This window comes from Pristiophorus japonicus, chromosome 8 (assembly GCF_044704955.1).
Source record: "Pristiophorus japonicus isolate sPriJap1 chromosome 8, sPriJap1.hap1, whole genome shotgun sequence".
Taxonomy (NCBI): domain Eukaryota; kingdom Metazoa; phylum Chordata; class Chondrichthyes; family Pristiophoridae; genus Pristiophorus; species Pristiophorus japonicus.
Window position 1 is genome coordinate 64,167,600 of NC_091984.1, and position 27,470 is coordinate 64,195,069.

Below are 27,470 nucleotides of genomic sequence, written 5' to 3' on the forward strand. Positions count from 1 at the left end.
AATGTAAAGGGTTGAACCAAAGTGATTAGTAAATAAACTACACAATAGGGAAATTGATATCTTGCAGAAGAAGAGAAACATTGAAATGCAACCCATTTCTAGGAGCACTCCTGAGACTTAAAGAACACCTGTAAAATCAAAAGGAAGATGAGGAATTTGTACACTGATACAAAATCTGAATTTAAAAATAAATTGGGATGACTGGACATAATTATACAATATTGCAGTATAACTGCAAAATTTGCAGATGAAGCTAAAGTATGTGGCTAGGTGAAATGTATTCAAGCAATTAGATCAATTAAGTGAATGAAGAATGGATTTTAAAGTAGATCAGTGATTTTCAAACTTTTTCTATTGATGGGGGCAGTCTTGCAAATATTGATGCATGCCCATGGTCCCCCTGCCCTATATTTCAAATGGCAGTTTCAGCTACCCAAAGATAACAATGTGCTGCTGTTCCATGGTGTTGCAGAGAGTGAGTTGAGATCAGGTGTAGTCCTCAAGTGAAGCTGGATTAGAGGATGAGGGTATAATTGGACTATGGCACACAGGCATAATTAAGTCCCCATTCTAAAGTCATACATTTTTTCCCTTATTTTTATATAATGCTTTGTTTTTATGATTATTTATAGTTAAATAGCAAAGTTTAACTGCAATTTGGGAAGCAGATTAGGGTTGGTTGGACTATCAGAGTTTCCACAGAGGTACCACAGAGCTACTGCTCTTGGAGGGTATGATTACAATGTGACAAGGAATTTATTATAATCTAGCAAAACAAATGTTAATTTCAATGGAGAAAAGATTGAGAGGCATAGATAATGCAGACTATTTAACCTCAACTGCGAGAGCACAGTTAAAGGATGTGTCCCAAGTTAAGCTTCGAGGGTAGAAGGATACTTTCCCCAAAGTAGTGCATGTGTGATTAACTTTTTTTTTTAAATTAGTTGGTTGAATAGATAGGTAGGAATTGGATTGAAGGTTAAAGGAATAAGTGTAATCACATAATTCAACACTTGGGTGAAACATAATAGTTCTTGCATGGAACTGTTTCCTATGGAAAGGACCTGACTAGATTTGAGTAATGGAGGTGTAATTATAAGCAATGACGCTGAGTTTTTCTTGACTATCTTTATGGGTCAGGGAAAAGTTTTGTGACATTTTTCTTCAGTTGATTAAGTAAAATAAAATATTCTGGGCCCAAGTTTCCACACGATAAAAAACCGGCGCCCCTCCGAGCTGGGCGCCCGTTTTCCGCGCCTAAAACGGCGCCGGAAAAAAAACGCGTGATTCTGGAGCGCCCTGCAGCTCCTTGTCTGTTTGGCGCACCGCCCAGGGGGGCGGAGCCTACACGCGCGCCGATTTTGTAAGTGGGAGGGGGCGGGTACTATTTAAATGAGTTTTTTTCCTGCCGGCAACGCTGCGCATGCGCGTTGGAGCGTTCGCGCACGCGCAGTGTGAAGGAAACATTGGCACTCGGCCATTTTTGTAGTTCTTTGTAGCTGTTTAGTTTTTGAACATTTTTTAATAAAAGCACATTGCCATCAGCACTGAGAAGGCTGCAGGAAGCCTCAACGTTGAGGCAGCCGTTCCCCCCCTCCCCCCCCCCCCCCCCCCCCCCCGTGGGAACGAACGGCTTTCTCCTCTCTCCCTTCCCCCCCCCTCTCTCTCTCTCCCTTCCCCCCCCCCCCCCCCCTGCGGGAATGAACGGCTGCAGCATTCTCCCTGGCTGAAGCACTTTCACACAGGTAGGAAGATGGTTTATTTAATCTTTTCTTTGCTTATAAATGTTTATTCAGGTTGGATTTATTTGTATAATTTTTGTATAAGTATAAATAAGGATTTATTATAGAATTTAATGACTTCCCTTCCCCCCCCAACCTCGTTCTGGACGCCTAATTTGTAACCTGCGCCTGATTTTTTTTAATGTGTAGACAAGGTTTTTTCAGTTCTACAAAAATCTTCACTTGCTCCATTCTAAGTTAGTTTGGAGTACGTTTTCACTGTGGAAACTTTCAAATCAGGCGTCAGTGGCCGGACACGCCCCCTTTTGAAGAAAAAATTCTTTTCCAAAGTGGAACTGTTCTAACTGACTAGAACTGCAGAAAAAAAAATGTGGAGAATTGCAATTTCTAAGATAGTCCGTTCTCCACCAGTTGCTCCTAAAAATCAGGCGCAAATCATGTGGAAACTTGGGCCCTCTATGTATATGTTATGTGGCCTGCGGAAGAAGTAGACTTCATGGGCTAGAGTACCTTTTCTTCTCTCTTCATTCTCATGTTCTTGTGTTTTGTTCAGGAGGCCAATTTGAAGCAGCTATGAGCAAAAGTAATTGTAATAGCATTTTTAGTATTACAGTATTTCTAGTGGGTTGCAGAATTGCATTCAGTAATATGTAACCCTTGTTTCATCCCTAGCTTGGTGCTGTTTGACTTATTTGTCAACATTGTGGCTCACAACTTAGCTGAACCTGCATATGAGGCCGATGTTGCTCAATTAGAGTATAAGCTAGTGGCTGAAGAGCATGGACTAATTATCAAAGTGAAAGGATTTAACCACAAACTAGGGGTAAGTAGGTGTTGATCTGAATTCCACTATGCTATTTGCATTGTATATTTCAGTAACAACTGAAGTTTTCATTGTTTGAAGGTGCAATATATGCTTTGAATTGAACAGTAATTTGATATTCCAGCTGGAGTGTATGTGTATGTATGTATAATATTTATATATATATATATATATATAATTTAAATTTACAATTTTTCTTTGGTGAATTTTGTTAAGTTGTTAATATTGAAATGGAATGCTTTCTTATTTCGGTCAGCATCAAGCATTTTCAGAGTAGGCATAGCATGGATGGATGCAGACTGAAGCTCCTTCTACAATTTGGGAGAAGTGGAGTTAAGATCAGCCTTATTGAATAATGGAGCAGGCTCGAAGGGCCGCGTGGCCACTCCTGCTCCTATTTCTCATCTTCATACAGTGTGTCTCAGCCCAATCTCAGAGCGCTGCACATCTTACATCACCATTGTGTTATTTTCTATTTCGAATACCCAGCCATCCTTTGGCCTTTCTAAAAGTATCTCTTTTCATTGAGAAGCTAGCATAAGGGGCCAGTAACCTAGTCAGGACACAATTGAGGTTTAAAAACAGTAGTACATAAAAGTTTACAGAAAAGAAAAGGCTATTTGGCTTATTGTGTCTGTGCTGGCAATTCAGAACGAATGCCACTGACCTGCTCTCCCCATAGCCTTGTATCTTGTCCTGCTTCAAATATTTATCCAATTTTGTTTTAAAATATGCAAGGTCTCCTAACCTCTCACCTCACTCTCTTAGTAACAGTTTTAAAGTGATGACCAATCATCACTGACTCCTGAAATAGATCAAATAGTCTTTACCTATCAACATATTTAGCGATTCTAAAAACCTCTATTTATTCTCTTAGCCTTCTCAGTTCCAGTGGAAACACTCTCCACATTTCAAGTCTCTCTTAACTATAGTTTTCCATTCCTAGCATCATTCTATGCTGTATGAAGATGAGAAATAGGAGCAGGTGTGACCATGCGGCCCATCGAGCCTGCTCCATTATTCAATAAGGCTGATCTTAACTCCACTTCTCCCAAATTTTGAAGGAGCTTCAGTCTGCATCCATACATGCTATACCTTCTCTGAAAATGCTTGATGCTGACCGAAATACGAAAGCATTCCACTTCCCAATATTAACAACGTAACAAAATTCTCTCTGTGGCTTTAATGTCCTTTCTATAATGGGTTATCCAAAACTGCACACAGTATTTTAACTGTGGCTGAACCAACATTTTGTATGAATCCATCATGCTTTCTTTACACTTGTACTTTATTCCTCTCTTTTTTATAAAACTTTAAATTTTGTTGACATTTTTTAGGGCTCCACCTGTACTTGTATCTGTACGTGTACTTTCAGGGAATTATGTATTTGAACTCATTATTCATCCACACCCTACAACCAATGTTCCCTCTAAGCACGGCCGCGCAGTAATGGGAAAGGTCCTTCATCGGCTTTTATATTGTGTATAGGGTCTTGAGAGAAGTAGCGGCAGGGATAGTGGATGCATTGATTGTAATTTACCAAAATTCCCTGGATTCTGGGGAGGTCCCAGCAGATTGGAAAATTGCAAATGTAATGCCCCTATTTAAAAAAAGAGGCAGACAAAAAGCAGGAAACTATAGACCAGTTAGCTTAACATCTATAGTTGGGAAAATGTTGGAGTCCATTATTAAAGAAGCAGAAGCAGGACATTTGGAAAAGCATGATTCAGTCAGGCAGAGTCAGCATGGATTTATGAAGTGGAAGTCATGTTTGACAAATTTGCTGGAATTCTTTGAGGATGTAACAAACAGGGTGGATAAATGGGAACCAGTTGATGTGGTGTATTTGGACTTCCAGAAGGCATTCGATAAGGTGCCACGTAAAAGGTTACTGTACAAGATAAAAGTTCACTGGTTGGGGGTAATATATTAGCATGGATAGCGGATTGGCTAACTAACAGAGAACAGAGAGTCGGGATAAATGGTTCATTCTCGGGTAGGCAATCAACAACCAGTGGGGTGCCGCAGGGATCAGTGCTGGGACCCCAAATATTTACAATCTATATTAACGACTTGGAAGAAAGGACCGAGTGTAACTTAGCCAAGTTTGCTGACGGTACAAAGATGGGAGGAAAAGCAAAGTATGAGGAGGACACAAAAAATCTGCAAAAGGACATACAGGCTAAGTGTGTGGGCAAAAATTTGGCAGATGGAGTATAATGTTGGAAAGTGTGAGGTCATGCACTTTGGCAGAAAATATCAAAGAGCAAGTTATTATTTAAATGGAGAAAAATTGTAAAGTGTGGCAGTACAGTGGGACCTGGGGGTACTTGTGCATGAAACACAAAAGGTTAGTATGCAGGTACAGCAAGTGATCAGGAAGGCCAATGGAATCTTGGCTTTTATTGCAAAGGAGATGGAGTATAAAAGCAGGGAAGTCTTGCTACAGTTATACAGGGTATTGGTGAGGCTACACCTAGAATACTGCATGCAGTTTTGGTTTCCATATTTACGAAAGAATATACTTGCTTTGGAGGCAGTTCAGAGAAGGTTCACTAGGTTGATTTTGGAGATGAGGGGGTTGACTTATAAGGAAAGGTTAAGTAGGTTGGGCCTCTACTCATTGGAATTCAGAAGAATGAGAGGTGATCTTATCAAAATGTGTAAGATTATGATGGGGCTTGACAAGGTGGATGCAAAGAGGATGTTTCCACTGATGGGGGAGACTAGAACTAGGGAGCATAATCTTAGAATAAGGGCCCGTCCATTTAAAACTGAGATGAGGAGAAATTTCTTTGAGGGTTATAAATCTGTGGAATTCGTTGCCTCAGAGAGCTGTGAAAGCCGGGACGTTGAATAAATTTAAGACCGAGATAGACAGTTTCTTAACCGATAAGGGATTAAGGGGTTATGGGGAGCGGGCAGGGAAATGGACTTGAGTCCATGATCGGATCAGCCATAATCGTATTAAATGGCGGAGCAGGCTCGAGGGTCCATATGGCCTACTCTTGCTCCTATTTCCTATGTACTTATGTTCTTAAATACCGCTCACGCGCAGAAATTGAAAGGGATCGCACATTAAAAGAAATAGGCCGCGCAGAACAAAGCACAGCTTACAGGGAACATTGCCTACAACGTCTTCCAATGAGTGTGTACACATTCACTATTTTTCCTTTGAAATGGCATTGCCTCACTCTTTTCCATATTAAATTGTATCTGACACTTGGTTGCTTACTCCAAGAACTTGTCTATATGTTCCTGAAGTCTTTTACAGTCCTCCTCGCTGTGTGTCAAACCACCTGCTTTTGTAAGCAAAAAGCAGCAGATACTAGAATTCTGAAACACAGCAGGTCAAGCAGCATCTGTGGAGAGAACTGAGGAGTTAACATGTTGCTGTTTTTATGTCATTGAGAAATTTTGAGATTGTGCACCTTATACCCGAAACCAAATAATCTACAGGTGCAACATCCCGAATCTGGAACCCTCGGGACTGAGGCCGTTACGGATTTCGCGTTTTTCCGGACTTTGGAACGTCTTTCTGACGTCACAAATCCGGAAACACCCAAGCCCAGGTTCGGGTATTTCCGGATTTCGGAACGTCAGAAGCTGGGGTTGGTGGGTGGTACCTGCCGAGGAGCTGTTTGGGCCGTCCGGGGCCCACCGTAGTTGTTGTCGGGCGGGTCCCCACCAAGGAGGTCATTGTGGGGCCAGCCCCGCCAAGGATGTTGTCGGGCGAGCCGCTGGGGCCTGTCGAGGAGATGTTTCATTGGGCGGGACCCTGCCGAGGTCGTCTGGCGGGCCGGCCCCGCTGTGGAGGTCGTCGTCGGGCTGGCCCCGCCAAGGATGTTGTCGGGCGGGGGCCCGCAGAGGTGGTGTTCGGGCGGGCCAGCGAAGAGGCCCCGAGGTAAGGGCGGCGAGGCGAGGTCGGACAGCAGCAAGGCAAGGCCGGCAGGGTCGTCCAGTCCGGATTCCGGAACATTTTATGAATTCCGGACAACCCTGCCACAAATTGTCCCAGAGTCCAGATTCCGGAACATTCCGAATTCCGGAATTCCAGATTTTGGACGCTGCACTTGTATATACCAAGAACAAAAGTGGACCTAGCATTGACTCCTGGGATACACAGACTTTCTCCAATCCAAGGAGCACTCCCCACTTACCTTAACTCTTTGTTTTGCGTCTGCCGAGTATTCTTTTATCCTAGATTTTCTTATACCATACATCTGAATTTTTCTAACACGTTTCTTATGAGATGCATTATCGAATGTCTTCTGAAAATCCATATATATCACATCATATGCTTTCACCTTTTATCTATCCTTCACTTCGAAAAAACTCTTAATTGATTTGTCAAACATGACTTGCTTTTAACACACCTCGTAAAACCTGGCTGTTACAGCAAGGTGAGGACTGCTGCATCTAGGAGGTAAGTGTCTTTACACGTACCTCCTGGATCCAGGGTCCATGCGTAACCAACCTCCGCCCCATAGCTGGCACCACAAGGACTCCTCTGGCCGCCATCCGGTATCCGATGTGACTCGCGACCCCCCCTCCCCCCAGATCCATCTATCCTTTGTGCGTCCTACCCTTCTGCAGGCAGCCAGCCTCTCAATCTGGCTGGCTGCGGGTGTGAAACAGAGGCCTCGCATGCAAATCAGACCCTGCCGTTTTCCCAGTTTTCCCGACCGCCTCAGAGCCCGCCCCCAACCCATCTTCCCCATTTAAATCCTGCCCCAAGAGTTTGATAACTAGCGTTGCACTAACTGATCTATAGATACAAAGGGAGTCGAGGGTTATGGGTAGCGGGCAGGGAAGTGGAGTTGAGGCCAAGATCAGATCAGCCATGATATTGAATGGTGGAGCAGACTCGAGGGGCCCAATGGCCCACTCCTGCTCCTATTTCTTATGTTCTTATATCACGTTTATCCTTCCCTCCCTTCTTAAACAAAGATGTTACGTGTTACATGTTACATTGGCTATTCTTCAATCCCATGACACAATTTGCATATTTAATGAGGATTGAAAAGTTGTCGAATCAGTCACGACTACATATGTATATATATTTTTTTTAAATCAATTTAATCTTTATTTTTGATACACTTCAACTACCAACAAAATAACAATGATCATAGAGTTAAGGACATTGTGCTACATTTTTGCTGTGGGGCAACCTTATCAACAGAACACTGTGATTATCTCTGGTCTGGAAGGTATACTAGCCATGACCTGTGTCTTCTGTCGAGGATTTGTTGTACCTCCCGACCTAGCTGTAGACTCTTGTCGTTTATACCTTTTCTTATCACTGTTATGTGACAGCTGTGCTGCAACTCCCCTTTGTTTCTCAGTTTCCCCATGAACATTATTAAACTTGTTTCAACAGGTTCCTTGCAATCAAAACTGGTTAAACTTCAACTACCTTAGACCCAGCAGCTCTTTCTGAAGGCTATTGAACTCTAGTAAGAGCCAGCCTCTTGCATGTCCATAGACCTCAGTATTTTCCAAGGGCATTGCATGCTATCTTAATTGTTTCTACAGACTGCTTTCTTATACAGTACCATCTGTTCAGATATTCCAAAACATTATCTATTTCAAAATATTATGGCCTAAAGCCCTCAATGAGAGAGGAGGAGTGTGAAATATTACACAAGATAAACATAGTGAGAGAGGAAGTATTAAGGGGCTTAGCAGCTTTGAAAAATCCCCAGGCCCAGATGAAATGTATCCCAGGCTGTTAAGAGAAGCAAAAGAGGAAATAGCAGAGGCTCTGACCATCATTTTCCAGTCCTCTCTGACTGCAGGTGTGGTGCCAAAGGACTGGAGAACTGCCAATGTTGCACCTTTGTTTAAAAAGGGAAAAAAGGATAGACCGAGTAATTGCATGCTAGTCAGCCTAACCTCAGTGGTGTAAACATTTTGGAAAAAGTCCTGATGGATAAATCTTCATTTGGAAAGACATGGATTTTTGTTAAGTGAAGGTCGTGTCTGACTAACTTGATTGAATTTTTCGAGGAGGTAACCAGGAGTGTCAATGAGTGTCAATGGATTTTAGCAAAGCTTTTGATAAAATCACACATGACAGACTGGTCACGAAAGTCAAAGTGGCAAGTTGGATCCAAAATTGGCTGAGGCAGGAAGCAAAAGGTAATGGTAATGCGTGTGGGGCGGTCTAACAAGGCAAGGGAATACACATTAAATGATATGACACTGAAAAGTGTAGAGGAACAAAGGGACCTTGGAGTGCATGTCCACAGATCCCTGAAGGTAGCAGGTCATGTAGATAAGGTGGTTAAGAAGGCCTATGGAATACTAGCCTTTATTAGTCGAGGAATGAAATACAAGAGCACGGACTGTATAAAACACTGATTAGGCCGAAGCTGGAGTACTGTGTGCAGTTCTGGCCACCACATTACAGGAAATATGTGATTGCACTGGAAAGGGTGCAGAGGCGATTTACAAGAATGTTGTCTGGACTGGAGAATTTTGACTATGAGGAAAGATTGGAGATGCTGGGTCTGTTTTCTTTGGAACAGAGGAGGCTGAGGGGAGACCTGATTGAGGTGTATAAGATTATGAGGGGCCTGGATAGAGTGGATAGGAAGGACCTGTTTCCCTTGGCAGAGGGGTCAACAACACAGATTTAAAGAAATTGGGGGAGGTTTAGAGGAGATATGAGGGGAAATGTCTTTACCTAGAGGGTGGTGGGGTTCTGAAACTCACTGCCTGAAAGGGTGGTAGGGGCAGAAACCCTCACCACATTTAAAAGATACTTGGATGTGCACTTAAAGTGCTGTAATCTACAGGGCTACAGACCAAGAGCTGGAAAGTGGGATTAGACTGGATAGCTTTTGGTTGGCCGGCGTGGACACGATGGGCCAAAATGGTCTCCTTCCATGCTGTAAATGTCTATGATTCTATGAACGCTACATAATGCTCAACTTTCACAAAGCTATATGATATGCTCAGCAACAACACACAGCACTAGCGAAACTAAAATCAAATTTTGTTGTTTCCCTGATTAATCCTTTCAATTCTGGTTTCTTACATTTACCCAACAATTCCAACTCTGCAATTTTGTTTTGGCTGCGTTGTGTTCATACTTATACCACATAAGTTCAACTTCTGGGAATGTTGACCTTTATTCTCTTCCCTGATTTTGGCCCCAAGTTTCCACACGCTACAAGCAGCCGTTTCCCGACTGCCTCCCCCCCCCCCCCCCCCCCGCTGTCGGGAATGGCTGCCTCAACTTCTGAGGCGTCCTGCAGCCTTCTCACCGCCTCCTCCCCCCACTCCCTGCCGTCGGGAACAGCTGCCTCCTCCTCCCTGTCTCTCTCCCCCCCCCCCCCAGCCGTCGGTCGGTCGAGCCCTCCCTCCCTCCCGTTCGCGGGAACGACGCCACACCGCTGAGCTGACTGAACCTGCCTGAAGCACTTTCACACAGGTAGGAAGATGGTTTATTTAATCTTTTCTTTGCTTATAAATGTTTATTCAGGTTGGATTTATTTGTATAAGGATTTATTGTAGAATTTAATGACTTCCCTTCCCCCCCCCCCCACCTCGTTCTGGACGCCTAATTTGTAACTAGCGCCTGATTTTTTAATGTGTAGACAAGGTTTTTTCAGTGCTACAAAAATCTTCACTTGCTCCATTCTAAGTTAGTTTGGAGTACGTTTTCACTGGAAACTTTCAAATCAGGCGTCAGTGGCCGAACACGTCCCCTTTTGAAGAAAAAATTCTGTTCCAAAGTGAAACTGTTCTAACTGACTAGAACTGCAGAAAAAAAAATGTGGAGAATTGCGATTTCTAAGATAGTCCGTTCTCCACCAGTTGCTCCTAAAAATCAGGAGCAAATCATGTGGAAACTTGGGGCCTTTATGTTTTAGATTTTTGACATTGCTTGCCCCTCCTACTGCAGTGTATTTACCTCTCACTACCTTATTGCCTCTCTTCCCCTCTTTTCTCTGATAATATTTTCTCACTGTTTATTCCAGTTAAGCCTCTGCTTCTATTTACATATTTATTAATCCTGCTCCCCTTTTCTCTAGTGTCAAATAAGACTGCCCCCCCCCCATCCCATCCCAGCAAATAAAGAAAAGAGAACATAAACCAGAAAATAGTGATTTGGATTTTAAAAGATTGCAAATTACAGAAGGAAGCAAACACTGAGGTGGACGAGGAGTTGAGATCCTTGGAAATAATGACATGGGGTAAATTATCACACCGAATACTTGGAGTATAGCGTTTAGAAGTTTGGAGTCTTGGGGCTCAATTTTCCCTGTTCATTTGTGCCGTATTTTTGGCGTGCACTTTTTTTTTTGGAGTATTTATTGTTTTCAAAATTTCTCCCTGCGATCTGCACTGGCGTAACTGACAAGGTTATGATTTTTTTAGGCCAGTTTTTTTTTTACGTCACGTCTGCGCCGGTTTTTTCAATTGTTCGCAGTTTGGCCAACATTTTTTTCTCTTGGGTCAGCGTATCTGGCCACTCCCGAAAAACCTGGTGAGTTAAGAAAACCAGCGCACACTCAAATCTGCGCTAAAAAACACCATTCTTTTTAAATCGAAGATTCTGAAGGGAGTCAAAAACACTGTAAAAATCACTAAAGTTCAACTTTTTTTTTTAACCTGTCAACATAGAAGTGTAAATTTGTTGGATCTCAGAAGTTTTCTCATTTTTTAACTCGCTCACACACCACCGAACATCTTGAGGCAGGGCTGGAGGGTTGTAGGTTTGACCGGTAGAATCGGCCCCGCGCCTGGGCACAGGTTTGGAGCTCAGCTGCAAAACAAGCTTTGTTGGAGAGGGTGGGGGCAGGAGAGAGAGCGAGGTGCTGATCGGAAGGCTTGGAGCCTGGGGAGGGAGAGTAAGAAGTCACAACACTCCACTTAGTAAAGGGGGGTCACATGACCTTTGGGTGTGGTCCATCCATACAGACCTGGAGAGATACAACTGCGAACCTGTGCTGCCTGCTTACCTGCCATTTTGAGCTGCTTTCAAAGGTTAAATTTAAGTATGGGGGCAATACTGACAATGCCATACCTTTGGCGAGCCTTCTGCCTCATGGTGCTACGTAGGAGACAATTGATTCAACTTCATTGCATCAGGAACATCAGAGCCCGTAGGGTGCTGGGCAGGAGACTTTGCACACCTCGGATATATCGAGACAGGTGTTTGTACCTCCACTTGAGTGATGCAGACTGTGTCAGAAGGCTGCATTTCTGCAAAGAAGTTGTAAGTGAGATCTGTGAGTTGGTCAAAGCAGACCTGCAACCTAGAAGCATCAGGAGGTCTGCTTTGTCAGCTGAAGTGAAGGTTACAGCTGCACTTTCATTCTATGCCTCTGGATGGTTTCAAGCTACAACTGGGGATGTGTGCGCCATCTCTCAACATGCCAAGTATCCCATACATTTCCCTGATTGTCTGCTATAACTTCAGCATAAAAACAAGGGTATACAAAGTGGCCAAAACTAGTGGAAGGACAGAACACTGGGAAGCTTTTAAAAGCCAGTAAAGAACGACTAAAAAAATGATTAAGAAAGGGAAAATAGACTATGAAAGTTAACGAGTGCAAAATATAAAAACAGATAGCAAGAGTTACTATAGGTATCTAAAAAGGAAAAGGGTAGCTAAAGTAAATGTTGGACACTTAGAGGTTGAGACCGGGGAATTAGCAATGGGGTACATGGAGATGGCAGAATTTCTGAACAAATATTTTGTATCAGTCTTTACGGTAGAGGACACTAACAATATTCCGACAGTGGATAGTCTAGGGGCTATAGGGCGGGAGGAACTTAAAACAGTCACAATCACAAAGAAGGTGGTACTCAGTAAGATAATGGGACTAAAGGCAGATAAATCCCCTGGACCTGATGACTTGCATCCTACGGTCTTGAGAAGTAACGGCAGGGACTGTGGATGCATTGGTTGTAATTTACAAAATTCCCTGGATTCTGAGGAGGTCCCAGCAAATTGGAAAACTGCAAATGTAACACCCCTACTTTTTTTTTTAAAAAAGGAGGCAGACGAAAAGCAGTAAACTATAGACCAGTTAGCCTAACATCTGTGGTTGGGAAAATGTTGGAGTCCATTATTAAAGAAGCAATAGCAGGACATTTGGTAAAGCAAAATTCGGTCAGGCAGAGTCGGCATGGATTTATGAAGGGGAAGTCATGTTTGACAAATTTGCTGGAGTTCTTTGAGGATGTAATGAACAGGGTGGATAAAGGGGAACCAGTGGATGTGGTGTATTTGGACTTCCAGAAGGCATTTGACAAGGTGCCACATAAAAGGTTACTGCACAAGATAAAAGTTCACGTGGTTGGGGGTAATATATTAGCATGGATAGAGGATTGACTAACTAACAGAGAACAGAGAGTTGGGATAAATGGTTCATTCCCTGGTTGGCAACCAGTAACTAGTGGGGTGCTGCAAGTATTCGAACTGGGACCCAAACTATTTACAATCTATATTAGCGACTTGCAAGAAGGGACTGAGTGTAACGTAGCCAAGTTTGCTGACTGTACAAAGATGGGAGGAAAAGCAATGAGTGAAGAGGACACACAAAATCTGAAAAAGGACATAGACAGGCTAAGTGAGTGGGCAAAAATTTGGCAGATGGAGTATAATGTTGGAAAGTGTGAGATCATGCACTTTGGCAGAAAAAAAATCAAAGAGCAAGTTATTATTTAAATGGAGAAAGATTGCAAAGTGCCGCAGTACAGTGGGACCTGGGGGTACTTGTGCATGAAACACAAAAGGATAGAATGCAGGTACAGCAAGTGATCAGAAAGGCCAATGGAATCTTGGCCTTTATTGCAAAGGGAATGGAGTTTAAAAGCAGGGAAGTCTTGCTACAGTTATACAGGGTATTGGTGAGGCCACACCTGGAATACTGTGTGCAGTTTTGGTTTCCATATTTACGAAAGGATATAATTGCTTTGGAGGCAGTTCAGAGCAGGTTCACTAGGTTGATTCCAGGGGGTTGACTTATGAGGAAAGGTTGAGTAGGTTGGGCCTCTACTCATTGGAATTCAGAAGAATGAGAGGTGATCTTATAAAAACATATAAGATTATGATGGGGCTTGACACAGTGGATGCAGAGAGGATGTTTCCACTGATGGGGGAGACTTGAACTAGAGGGCACGATCTTAGAATAAGAGGCCGCCCATTTAAAACAGAGATGAGGAGAAATTTCTTCTGAGGGTTGTAATTCTGTGGAATTCTCTGCCTCAGAGAACTGTGGGAGCTGGGACATTGAATAAATTTAAGACCGAAATAGACGGTTTCTTAATCGATAAGGGGTTATGGGGAGTGGGCGGGGAAGTGGCGCTGAGTCCATGATCAGATCAGCTATGATCTTATGGAATGGCGGAGCAGGCTCGAGGGGCCGTATGGCTTACTCCTGTTCCTATTTCTTATGTTCTTATGCAATACATGTCTCCATTCGGCAGGTCACGGCTGCACTGTACGCACGTAGGAATGACTTTTTACACTGGCCGCCAGATCTCGTGGTGGCCACCATTGCGCAGTAATCTTCTGCAACTTGGTTCCAGCGTTTCTTCATTTCTTTGGGTGGAACTTTTATGTGACCTGTACTGGTGTCCAGCTCCTGCCATCTGTTCTCAATCACAGTAACTAGTGCCTCCACTTCTTCCTGTAAGAAATTCTTGGTCCTTGCACTGTGTTGCATCTTGTATTGCTCCAGCTGCGATTTTCCCAATGCTCTCACAGTACTCCATCTCACACAAACAACTGGCTCTTTAAAAATCGGCGATTTCCAAATCTGAGCTGTATTGAGCATGTGCGTCCATTGGAACATCATCAAAAACCTAACTTTTTTTCCCCCGGCACATGCGCAGAAGGTACGGCTTCGTTTTTCGGTGCAGACAGCCGGCTCCACCCCTGAGGTGACTGGACACATTGCGTGGTGCCAAATTCGAATTATACATCGGGGAAACTTTGGCAAAATATTTCTGGCCTAGAAAAACAGGTGTAACTCTGACAATATGCCAGAAAACTGGCTTGGGGAAAGTCGAGCCCTTGATCTTGGCTACTGTAATCTGTAAGTTCCCAGACTGGGGTTGGACGGGTAGCTTCGCATAAGTGAAGGAATTGGATGGAGTGTTTTGCACCTTTTGGTGGTTAGCTGAAGAAGGGAGTGTTCTGAAAAATTACATACAAGAGAAAAGTATTCTGAATAGCCTTCACTATAATGAACCAAATGATGAAAAGCACTTTATACCAAATGTATGAGTGGATTGTCTTCCCAATATTCAGTTATGTGCATTTTGCAAAATTTTACACTTGAATCATATTACTTTTAATTTTCCCCAGCTTCTGTTCCAACGCATCATTGATCATCTGGCTGACTTTTCAACCACTCCAGATGTGTTTGGCATGATCGTGGAACAATTAAAGAAGAGTTACTTCAATGTTCTAATCAAACCTGAAAAATTGGGAAAGTAAGTGAATTCATGATTTTATTAATGCTTTAATTGTAATTTTAGGTCAGTTTTTAGGCACAGGACAATTGTGACCTTTTTTGCTCTTTAATCTAAATCTAATTAACTCTCAAATACTAATTATTTTGTTTGATAATTTGGTCAGTTGCTTTCACTGTTTCAGCCACGTCTTTTGTAAACTCACTTACGGCATCTAATAGCTTTTGATCGGTTGCCAGTAATGTGTGTGAATGTTGCGGGTCTAGTTTCAGATCACTGCTTTTTTCTGAATAGTTGAACTGCAGACATGTTCTCGCGAGAACAGAATTGTAATCAAAGCTGATGGTCACAATGGGAAACTGCAGGTATTAAATATGGTACTCCAGTGTTTGCTAAAGCAAAGCCCGTCCGTGTCACTTGGTGATTCCCAAGTTTACTTCCAACAATGATTTTTACTGGAACTATGGGGTATAGTTTCCCCTCTCAAAAAGTAGATGCAAATTTAAAACTGTACCTAGATTGTAACTTTTTCTCAAAGTATACCCTTATGTGGTAAACCACACTCTGTACCCTCTTAGCTCTTGACATCCTTCCTAAAGTTTGATGCCCACAATTGTGCATAGTACTCCAGCTGAGGCCTAACCAGTGATTTGTGAAGGTTTAGCATGACTTCCTTGTTTTTGTATTCAATGTGCCTATTTACAAAGCCAAGTATCCCATACATTTCCCTGATTTATCCGCTATAACTTCAGCCTAAAAAGCATTTTTCTGGGGTTCCTGCCAAAGTTATGCCAATGAGGAGTACCCTTGCAGAACTTTCTGGTGGGTGTGTCTCTAAATATGAAGTGCTCACAAACTTGCCTCCTCAACTGGTCTTTGATGGGCTACACAGTAACTGAAGGAAGGTGGCACTATAATCAACCATTGGTACAATACAAATGTTGCTCACTTCAGAGCTACAACACAAATAATTTTTTTTTAAGAACCTTGAGATACAAATGAGAAGTTGCTTTGCTTCTAGGTTCTCTGTAAATTGTGTTTATTTTTAACAATGTGTTCATTGAAATATCCAATGTACATTGTGTAATAAGGAGTGTTTGACTTTCATGAGCCCATGCCTCCTCACCTTGTCTATTAACCTGCTAATACTCAATTTTTCACACGTGAACCTCAACTAACATTTGACTAGGGCACTGCAGAGCTTCCAACACCTGGAACTGTACTCCAGCATATGACACTGCTTACAGGAAAGGAGGGAGTGAAAAATCCAAAGTATCCTAGACCTGGCTAAAATCATATCAGAAATTGTTTAATTTTAAATAGCAAATTTGAAATACATGCACCAGTATGTAAACTTTCTATTGTGTTGTCTTTTTGCAGAGATATACGTCTATTAATTCTAGAACATGAACGGTGGTCTTTGATGCAGAAGTACCAAACTTTGATGAATGGTGGATCTACAGTCGAGGCACTGATGTCATTTGTGAAGTGCTTTAAATACCAACTTTTTGTAGAAGGCTTAGTGCAAGGAAATTTCACAAGCAAAGTAAATGTTTTAATGTAACATTATTTAACCAGCTAAAAGTTGTTCCGATTAAATTTGAGCATGCATTAGCATTTCTAAGACAAAAGCAAAAATGTATCTGTGGGGAAAAAACTTTATTCTAAGAATATTAATATTGTAGATGAAGGAATGTTTCAGTGCTCTACATTTCCACAATTCTGCTGCATAAAGTTGGTGTATAAGTGTGCCATATGGACCAGAAGGTCCTGGATTTGATTCTCAACCTGTATTGAGTTAGCTCATCTCAACTGGGGGCAATAAAACACTACAATTGGGCACATATTCCCTCGCAAGGGAAGGGATAACACAACCATGGGTTCCTGCTCTTGATTGCTACTGGAAAGTGTGCATGTATGGATATTGAGTGAGGACAGGATTGAATTTGGCAGCTGTGCACTCTGCCAACACTTACTGTCTAAACTCATACAAGAAGAATGGGCACTTGGGTGAGATAGGGGAGGCTACCACTTGTGTAGTGGTACTCCAGAAGGAATTGACCTTCCACAAAGGAGGAGGAAAATCAGCAAAAAAACATTAAGGTGCATGGTAATGTACTGATGTAGTTAGAACGAAAAGAAGGACTTGCATTTATATAACACTTATCATATCCTCAGGACATCCAAAAGTGCTTGCCAACCAATGGGTTACTTCTGAAATGCAGTCACTATTGTTATGTGGGTAAACTTTGTTTCTAGTGCTGTTTGGTACCAATATCGTCAAGTTATTGTGAAATCTGTATTGTTCGTGGTATGAGTCCAATGCTATTGATCTGTTTTTATTTTTGTTTTGGCTTATTAAACTTTTATTAAGGGTTTATTACGCTCCTGTTTTGGCATATATGCCCTTTTTTCTTCCCTCCCCAAGTCCTCTGCTATTGATTTTTCTTCCTCGAAGAAGCTGTCCTTGATCACCTCCTCCCCCTCATCCACAAGCTGCCCTGGCGACGACATCTGCAAACAGGGAGTCTGCTTCCACATGTATGCTGGTTACACCCAACTCGCCCTCGCCACCACCTTTCACAACCCTTCCACTGCCTCTGTGCTGTCAAACCGTTTGTTCACCATTCAGTCTTGGATGAGCTGTAATTTCCTTCAGTTAAAAGTTGGAAAGATCCAGGCCATTGTCTTTAGTCCTCACCTCAAACTCCATACCCTCATTGACCCTGTCCCCTCCCCAGGGGCCTGAACCAAACTGCTTGCCACCTCGGTGTCCTTTATGGCTTTGGCCTGCCTACTTCAACCTCACTACATCACCCACCTCGACCCCTACTTCAGCACATCTGCCGCTGAAATCCTCATCCATCCCTTTGTCATCTTTAGATTTAATTGCATTCACTCTTCTGCCCTCCATAAAGTTCGCCTCATCGAAACTCTGCTGCTATACCAAATTCCGCTTGCTCATATCTGTTATCGCTGATGCATATGGGCTTCCAGACCCCTAATGCCTCAGATTTAAAACTATTATCCTTGTGTTTAAATCACCCCATAACCTCACCGCTCTCCATCTCTAACTCCTCCAATGCTACAGATCCTCTCCTACCCCAGAACTCTGCATTTCTCTTACTCCGACTTCTTGCACATTTCTCCCCTCTCTTCTACCATTGGTGCCCATGCCATTGCCGCCTTGTCCCCATGCTCTGGAATTCCCTTCCGATACCCCTCCGTCTCTCCACATCTAGCTCTTATAAGAACCTTCTCAAAACCCATTTCTTTGATCAAGCTTTTTATTATCCCCACCTAATATCATCTTTGGCTTGGCATCCATTTTCTTCCGTAACCCTCTGTGAAGCACTTTGGGAGGTTTTTCCTGTATTAAAGGTGCTATATAAATACAAATTATTGTTATTACTGGAATGTACCTTAATTCCTCAACTCCTACATCTGACACAAGGGTGGGTGATGTAGCCCTAGGTTTCTTCTGATGTCACCAGGAACTGGCTTCTTGAAGGCAAATGAGGACAAAATGCAGTGGTTTTCCAACTTTTTGTGTGGGGAACTACAAGTATTGACAGTATTGTCTAATACTGGGACAAAAACCACGTTAAAGATCCATTCTGGTGGAGGATATTTAAGATATAAACACCTTGTGCTGTGTATATGCAGTAAATCTGTTTTATTCACTTTAATCAAATTACTTTGAGATTAATAATGAGCTTTTAATATGAAGCTAACAATTCTTTTTTTCTCCCAAGGAGTCTGTTGAATTTCTAACTTATGTTGTGAAGTAAGTACTTTGTTTCTTCTCGGCATTTTACGCATTTAGTCTGGAAAACTAAATTCATAATGATCCTTTGGTGTAGTGTTCTAATGAATAGTTTAATATTCTCTTTGGTAAACAAAATCTAACGGTGTTTCTATCCTACAGCTCTGAAGTGCTGTTAAATTTCTTATAATTGCCATCTTGTAACAATATTTTAAACTCTGAGATTTTGTTTGGTGAATAAGAAATATGTTAATTATATAACAGGAAGTTGAAGTGCAGGCCACTGACGGAGAATGCACCTGTCCAGTTCAGGGTAGTGGAACTACCCAATAAACCACATATTTGCAAAGTGAGATCGCTTAACAAAAATGATGCCAATTCGGAGGTCACTGTTTATTACCAGGTGGGTCACTAATAGTAATCCATTTGTTTTTCACCCAATGTTAGTGAAATCTTTGGAATACTCTACCCGAGTGCTGTGGTGGCAGAGTCTGAGTCTTTGAATATATTTAAGGTGGAGATAGACAGATTTTTGAAAGATAAGGGAGTCAAGGGTTATGGGGAACGGGCGGGGGAGTGGAGTTGAGGCCAGGTTCAGATCAGCTTATTGAATGGCGGAGCAAGCTCGCGGGGCCAAATGGCCTACTGCTGCTCCTACTTCTTATGTTATTTTCAGCTCTCCTATTAACCCTACTTGAGGTTAATGCGACTGACTTACGCCCGTCATTTTTCCCTGTGAGGAGATAACTCTCATTCACTCAGCACCTCTTCATATAAGCTGTCTGAGATTGCAAACACACATTGTTGACAGTCAAAAGCATAACTGTGCATTCTGCTTCCAATATAACTTTTATTGGAGCACCTTTGTGATGAAAAGTGTTTTCGACCATGCTATCAAACGGCACTTACTCGCCAATAACCTGCTCACTGATGCTCAGTTTGGGTTCCGCCAGGACCACTCTGCTCCAGACCTCATTACTGCCGTGGTCCAAACATGGACAAAAGAGCTGAATTCCAGAAGTGAGGTGAAAGTGACTGCCCTTCACATCAAGGCAGCATTTGACCAAGTGTGGCATCAAGAATCCCTAGTAAAATTGAAGTCAATGGGAATCTGGGGAAAGACTCTTCACTGGTTGGAGTCATACCTGGCACAAAGGAAGATGAATGTAGTTGGAGGCCAATCATCTCAGCTCAGGGCAGTGTCCGAGGCCCAACCATCTTCAGTTGCTTCATCAATGACCTTCCCTCCATCATAAGGTCAGAAGTGGGGATATTCGCTGATGATTTCAGAGTGTTCAGTTCCATTCGCAGCTCCTCAGATAACGGAGCAGTCCATACCCACATGCAGCAAGATCTGGACGACATTTAGGCTTGGGCTGATAAGTGGCAAGTTACATTTGTGCCACACAAGTGTTAGGCAATGACCATCTCCAACAAGAGAGCATCTGACCATCTTCATTATCAACATCCTGAGGTTCACCATTGACCTGAAACTTAACTGGACCAGCCACATAAATACTGTGGCAACAAGAGCAGGTCAGAGGCTTGGTATTCTGCAGCGAGTGTCTCACCTCCTGACCTCCCAAAGCCTTTCCACCATCTACAAGGCACAAGTCAAGAGTGTAATGGAATACTCTCCACTTACCTGAATGAGTGCAGCTTCAATAACATTCAAGAAACTCGACACCATCTAGGACACAGCAGTCCGCTTGATTGGCACCCCATCCACCACCTTAAACATTCACTCCCTCCACCACCAGCACACCGTGGCTGCAGTGTGTACCATCTACAAGATGCACTGCAGCAACTCGCCAAGGCTTCTTTGACTGCGCCTCCCAAGCCTACGACCTCTACTACCTAGAAGAGCAGGAGGAGCATGGGAACACCATCACCTCCAAGTTCACCTCCAAGTGACACACCATCCTGACTTGGAAATATACCTCTGTTCCTTTTTATAGTCGCTGGGTCAAAATCCTGGAACTACCTCCCTAACAGCACTATGGGAGTACCTTCACCACGCGGACTGCAGCGGTTCAAGAAGGCGGCTCACCATCATCTTGAGGGCAATTAGGGATGGGCAATAAATACCCATCCCTAGTGACAACCCCCATGCCAACAACGCCCACGTCACAGGAACGAATTTAAAAAAAAACTTTGTGCTGTAATAGTCAAAAAGGATTTTAATACTATCGTAAAATCTATTTTTGTCTATCAAAGCAGTGCTTCTAATACAACAACAACTTGTATTTATATAGCATCTTTAACGTAGTGAAACGACCCAAGGCGCTTCACAGGAATATTGAGATAAAACTTTTGACACCATGCCGCATAAGTACTGGACACGAACCGTATAATATCCAAACTGCACACAACTTGTGTTCATAAGATCACTGCAGCACAGGTTGATGATCTTCACGTACTATGACCAGCTTCTCCTGATTCTCTTTAGTAACCAAATTTTTGCAGTGAATATTTCTAACGTGAACTTCATATTGACAAACTTTATAACTTTGCCAAATCCATGTAGCTGGACAACATATTATGAATGTAATGAATTAAATATATAAATATATAAAAATATAAACAAACTGCAGCTTTCAGCTCATGTGATTATATGAGCCTGTTGCCCTTTCATTTTAACATTGTTTGTCTTCATGTGGCCATTAACAGTCAAGACTTTCTTTTAAGAATAAAATGTTTTTCTTTTTCTTTACTTTTCAGTCAGGTCCTCAGAAAGTAAAGGAATACGCACTCATGGAACTACTTATTGTAAGTAAACTATACTAATCTGTTGTATATTTTTAGAATTAAAAAAAATCTAGCTGTTGAAAGAACTGCAATAATATTGTCAAAAGGCCTTTAGAGGGTTAAATCTTGTTGAACTATACTTCTTATTTGCTCTACTCTCTTTTGGTGTTATCTTCAAATATAGGAGGTTTTGCTTATGTTAGCTTAGGTTTCATAGAAATTATAGCACAGATGTAGTTCATCGGAATAGACTGGTTGGGCCGAATGGCCTGTTTCTGTGCCGTATATCCGATGTAATTTTGTCTGTTGCACCTCTACCATTCCTAGCTCTTCATTTGGAACTGTCCATTCTAATCCCATTCCAAGCCTCATTCACTTACCTTTCCGATTTTCTTACCTTTTAATACTTTCTGCTTCAATAGACACTTGTGGTAAAAAGTATTCCATGATCTAATAACTATGAATAAAATTCTTTATCTCTGGAGCGAAATGGGGAAGTTAATCATAGAATCTTTGAAGTTAGTAATATAAATATAATGTGTATATAGTAATTAATATGTAAATGGATGCCGAGTGCATGAATATATAAGGTCCCAAGACTAGGAGTACAGTGGTTCCAGAGAAAGCACACTACTAGCTTTCAGAGCACCTTGGGATGACCAATAAATGCAGCCTTGCCAGCACTGCCCACTTTGCGAGGACAAATACAAAAAATAAAAGAAGTAACCCATTCTGTTTCCAGTTCTGAATCAATTTTCTATTCAACACCATACTTTCTGTTTTCTGACCCAAATCTTTAGCCATTAATTTCCGTTGTGGAACCTTGTAAAAAGCTTTTGAATATATATTAGCTGCATTTCACCTGTCCACCACTCAGTAATGTGTTAGAAAAGTGGGTTAAACAGGACATCCCTTTCCTGAATCAATGCTGATTGTCCTTTAATAAGTTAAGATTTTCCAACTGTTCACTGATTTGATTTGTCATCCAAAAGATTTTCCCTGAAATTGATGTCAGACTCACTGATCTATAATTTTTTCTAAACCTTTTTTTGGAGGGGGGCGGGAGAGAGACCTCTCTCCAGAAGCCTCTGAGGTACAATTCCATTGGCAGCAGGATCCAAATGTACTGTTTTCACGTGTGATCCTGATGTCCACACACCTGCACTTCCCAGCCTGTGTCACTGGGTAGCAATCAGAAGTAGCAACCCTCTTTGATTTTATTTTCTCTCTCCTAAAAGGGCAACTGAGACCTATTCTAGCACCCCATCTGTTACCCTGACTGGGATCAGCTAATTCAGTGCCAAACTGGAACTCAGATTTGGGACGTTTTGTTTGTGTCCAAGTACCAAGGGTTATGCTGCAATTAAGACTTGATTATGTTATACTGATGTATAGCCAAACCTGCATCGCTGAGGTAGATTTTATCATGGGTGCACCAGCACTGCAAGGATTTGCAGTAGTTCAAAGAGGGAAATGCAACACCGCCTTCTGAGAGCAACGAGGAATGGGCAGTGACTGTAGCCTCGTCAGTGTCACTTACATCCCAAGAACAAAAACATAAATAAATCAGCAACAATTTGGCACAAATATTTCAATCATAATAAACATTTATCCCTTTTTGTTATGATAGTATTACAAAATTACAATGTGGAGGGATAGTTGGCTACTTTTTACTGCATCTGGGGACATGATACTTTTTTGCTGAGATTTTTGTTCTGGATTTCAGATGCACATGGAAGAACCTTGTTTTGATTTTCTGAGGACAAAAGAAACGCTTGGGTAAGTATTTTTCTCCTCCTGTTTAATGATGTGCATTATGTCTGGGGCCCTGCCACAAGATCTTTTTTCTAATTTATTGTGAAAATAAGGTGAAAGAACAAGGCCCATATTGCAGGATGCTATCAACAACAACTTGTATTAATATATCACCTTTAACATAGGTCGTAAACAATGCATCACAACGAACACACTGATTCCAAGATGGCTGTTAACTTAGGAACTTGTCAGGTGACCTGTCACCTGGTACTTTATTCTTGTAAACAGTAATGGCTGCATTACCACAGTAGTCCACTACGTGGAACAGTCGTCCACTAGGTGGAGCTATATATTACACTTCTCCCTCCTTAATGAAAAAGTATTTATAACAAACAATCATCATACATAACTTACATAGTTATACATCAAACTTAACCACTGGTTTTCTGTTTCGAAGAGGATACCTTCGCTCTCGAACAGAACCTTCCAAACATAGTGTCGAACTTAGACTCATTCTAGGCTGATCCTGAGGAAAGTTTACCTTCAAGGAATGCCCTTGATCTACATTTGAACTCTCTACAACTTCAGACTGTTTGTCTGCCTGACTCGGACGCGGACTTAAATTCTAACTTTCTCTTGGACTTGTTGCTAGTACATTTGATGTTGGATGTGCTACTGGTACTGTACTTGTAATAAGACTATCTGATGAGTCAGAATAATCAAATCATTCCAACTTTCAACTCCTTCCACATCTGTAGGTAAAATATGATCAATGTGAACAAACCTAACCTGTCCATGATCAAACATCTTGACCAAACATGTGCGAGGACCACATATCTTCACCACTCTTCCTGTTAACCACTTTAACCATTTATGGTGATGGTTCTTCACACTCACCTTCTGATTTAATTTCACACTTTTCTCTCTCTTACTCTACCTCTATCATGATTCTCTTGCTGTCTTAATTGTTTCTCTCCTACTGACTGTGCCAAGTTTGGCTTTAACAACAAGAACATAATTCGTGGCTGTCGTTTGAGAAACTGGTGTTCTACCAGTAGTTGTATGAGGAGTATTACGATAAATAATTAGAAAATTAGCCAATTTGTGGTCCAACGACAACTGTCGTTTCTTTGGATTTGGATCCAACATTTGTTTGATGAGGGCACGTTTTACAGCTTGTACTGTGCACTCTGCTGCACCATTTGAAGCAGGGTGGTACGGTGGAACCTTGGTATGTTTCGCACCATTTTTGCTTGTGAACTGTGCAAATTCTTCTGAACAAAATTGTGGTCCATTATCAGATGCAATTTCTTCTGGGAGGCCAAATGAAAAAAATAATCTTCGCAAGTGGTCTAGTGTTTTACTTGTTTTCCGCATTGGAAACTCCTCTACCCACTTTGAATGTCTATCAATCACAATAAACAATTGCTGTCCTTCTAGCTCAGCAAAATCTATATGTAACCTTTGTCACACCCTGGGAGGCCATTTCCATGGCTGTATTGGTACTGATGGTGGTTTCTTGTTTATCGATTGACATGTTGTACACTGATTAACGATGTACTTTATATCTTTATCTAGACCTGGCCACCCTAAGTAACTGCGTGCAAAATCCTTGGTCAAGTATATTCCCAGGTGCTGGCCATGAAGATTTCCTAATAATTTGTACCTGAATTTATTTGATATAACCACTCTTGCACCCCACATGATACAATCTTTACCAACTGATAATGCAGTCCTACGAATGAAGAATGGATGATATCTTTCTCTGATAACTGGTTTGGCCAGCCATTTGCGATGTAATCATACACGTTTGACATAACTGGGTCACGTTTCGTTGCTCTACCAATCTCTTCAGCTGTGACTGGCAGTTCATCAATGTATGGAAAATAGAACACTTCCCTATCGGGTGTAATCAAGTGTATGGGATGGCAATCAAAAAATGGCATCAGCATTACTGTGATCAGCTGATTGTCTGTACTCAATGTCATATGTATATGTTGACAAAATAGCCCATTTCTGCATTTGGGCTATAGCTAATGTTAGAACTGGGGACTTTGGATGGAGGATTGCTGTCGGGCTTATGATCTGTAATGATAAACTTATGACCATACAAGTATTTGTGGAACTTCTTCATCCCAAAAATTAATGCCAAAGCTTCCCTTTCGATTTGCACATAATTATGCTCACTGGCACTGAGTGTGTGAAGTAAAAGCAATTGGTCTCTGCTCCCCAGTACATGAGAGATCACTGCTCCAACTCCATACGGAGAGGCGTCACATGCTAGCTTGATCTCCTTAGATACGTCATAGTGAACTAACATAGTGCTCTCTACCAATTGGCTTTTACACTCCTTGAATGCTGCGTCACATTCTTCTGACCACTTCCAATGGAGCTGTTTTTTCAACAGTTCATTCAGTGGATGTAACACTAGCCAAATTTGGTAGGAATTTCCCATAACAGTTCAAAAGACTCAAATGTTCGAAGTTCAGTGACATTCTTGGGAGTGGGTGTATTTCTAATTGCATCCAGCTTTCCCTTGGTTGCATGTAAACCATCTTTGTCTACTCTGTGCCCTAAGTATTCCACTCAGTATTGAAATAACTCATACTTGTGAGCAGTCACTCGTACTCTGTGCTTCTCTAGCCGTTTGAGCACTTCATTCAATGTGTTATTATGAATTTACCTGTTTGGTGCTGAAATGAGTATGTCATCAAAATAACGTACTACCCCTTCAATACTTTGCAAAATCTGGTTCATCACCCCTTGGAATAAGGCGGGGCGGAAGAAACTCCAATTGGTAGCCTATTAAATTGATATAGGCATAGATGAGTATTTATAGTCGAGCATGACTTGGACTCCTCATCAAGTTATAAGTAGGCATTTGTAAGATCCAACTTTGAGAAGATCTGACCACTTGTCAGCAGTGTGAACAAATCTTTTACATTTGGCAATATATTGGGGACATTACCCTCTAGAAGCTGATTTACGGTTACTTTATAATCACCACACAACCTTACCATACCATCTGACTTAGGTACAATAACAATGGGTGTAGCCCAATTACATAGATCTATCTTAGAGATTGTGTTCTCAGTCTCTAGTCTTTTGAGTTCTTGCTCAACTTTTTCCTTGAGTGCATATGGTACGGGACGTGGCTTGCAGTAAACTGATCTAGCATCCTTCTGTACACTGACACTCGCCTTATAGCCTTGGATCGGACTGCCTATTTCGCAGAATACCTTCGGATGCTTCTTGATGACATAATTTGAAGCAAATCTCGTTTCAACAAAAAAAATCTCACTCCAATCCAGCTTCAGTGATCCCAACCAATTTCTTCCTAATAAGGCAGGCTTGTCTCCTGCCACTACTAAGAGGCGCAAGTCCTGAAATTGATCTTTGTATTTCACTGGTACGGTGATACGACCTACCACAGGAATGTTCTCTCCTGAGTAGTCTCGCAGCTCTACCTTGGATTTCTCCAATGAAAAATCATGCAATTTGTCGAGATATAGCGATTCCAGTACTACGCTCACGGATGCATCAGTGTCAATTTCCATGGGTATCCTGGTTCCTGCAACATCTACTTGGAGGATGATACTTTTTGAATCACTGTTAGATACCTTCGTGCTCTTGATGACTTGCATCTCTTCATCCTGTTGCTTTTCTTCCATGCTATGTACTCTCTGGGGATTTCTATTTATAGCCTTGAAAGTTAGCTTACTCTTCAGTCGGCATGCCTTCGCAAGATGCCCAGTTTTCATGTAGAAGAAACATTCTGCCTTAATATATGGACAACTTTGAGTAATGTGTTGTCCCAGGCACCGATAACATGACTTCAATGTATTGCCAGTTGCTGAGGCCTTGGGACCCAACTGTCATTTAGTTTCAATCTGCAGGCAATTCACCTCGGTTGTCTGATGGCACGACATTCTAGTGAATATTGGTCGGCCATATCCATTGACATAGTTGTCTAACGAGCTAAATCAAAAGTCAAGTTAGGAGTTGTAAACAACTTTCTTCTGATTGCTTCATTTTTCATCCCATAAACTAGGCAGTCACGCAATGCTCGGTCCTGAAAGTTTCCAAAATGACAGTGAGTAGATAGCTTCTTTTAATACTACAATGTACTCACTGATACTTTCATCGGTTAACTGATCTCGTGTTCCAAAACGATAACTTTCATCAATTTCCAGGGGCT

General features: G+C 41.9%; 1 protein-coding gene across 1 annotated transcript in view; it reads left to right on the forward strand.

Moving 5' to 3' along the window:
• LOC139268556 (nardilysin-like) overlaps nt 1–27,470 on the forward strand; it is a 125,607-nt gene that overhangs the window by 85,220 nt on the left and 12,917 nt on the right. Inside the window, exons 20-26 of the mRNA XM_070886874.1 lie at nt 2,415–2,565; nt 14,897–15,024; nt 16,384–16,549; nt 18,759–18,790; nt 19,034–19,172; nt 21,491–21,538; nt 23,244–23,296. Coding sequence (XP_070742975.1) covers nt 2,415–2,565; nt 14,897–15,024; nt 16,384–16,549; nt 18,759–18,790; nt 19,034–19,172; nt 21,491–21,538; nt 23,244–23,296 — 717 coding nt within the window. The remainder of the gene's footprint in view (nt 1–2,414; nt 2,566–14,896; nt 15,025–16,383; nt 16,550–18,758; nt 18,791–19,033; nt 19,173–21,490; nt 21,539–23,243; nt 23,297–27,470) is intronic.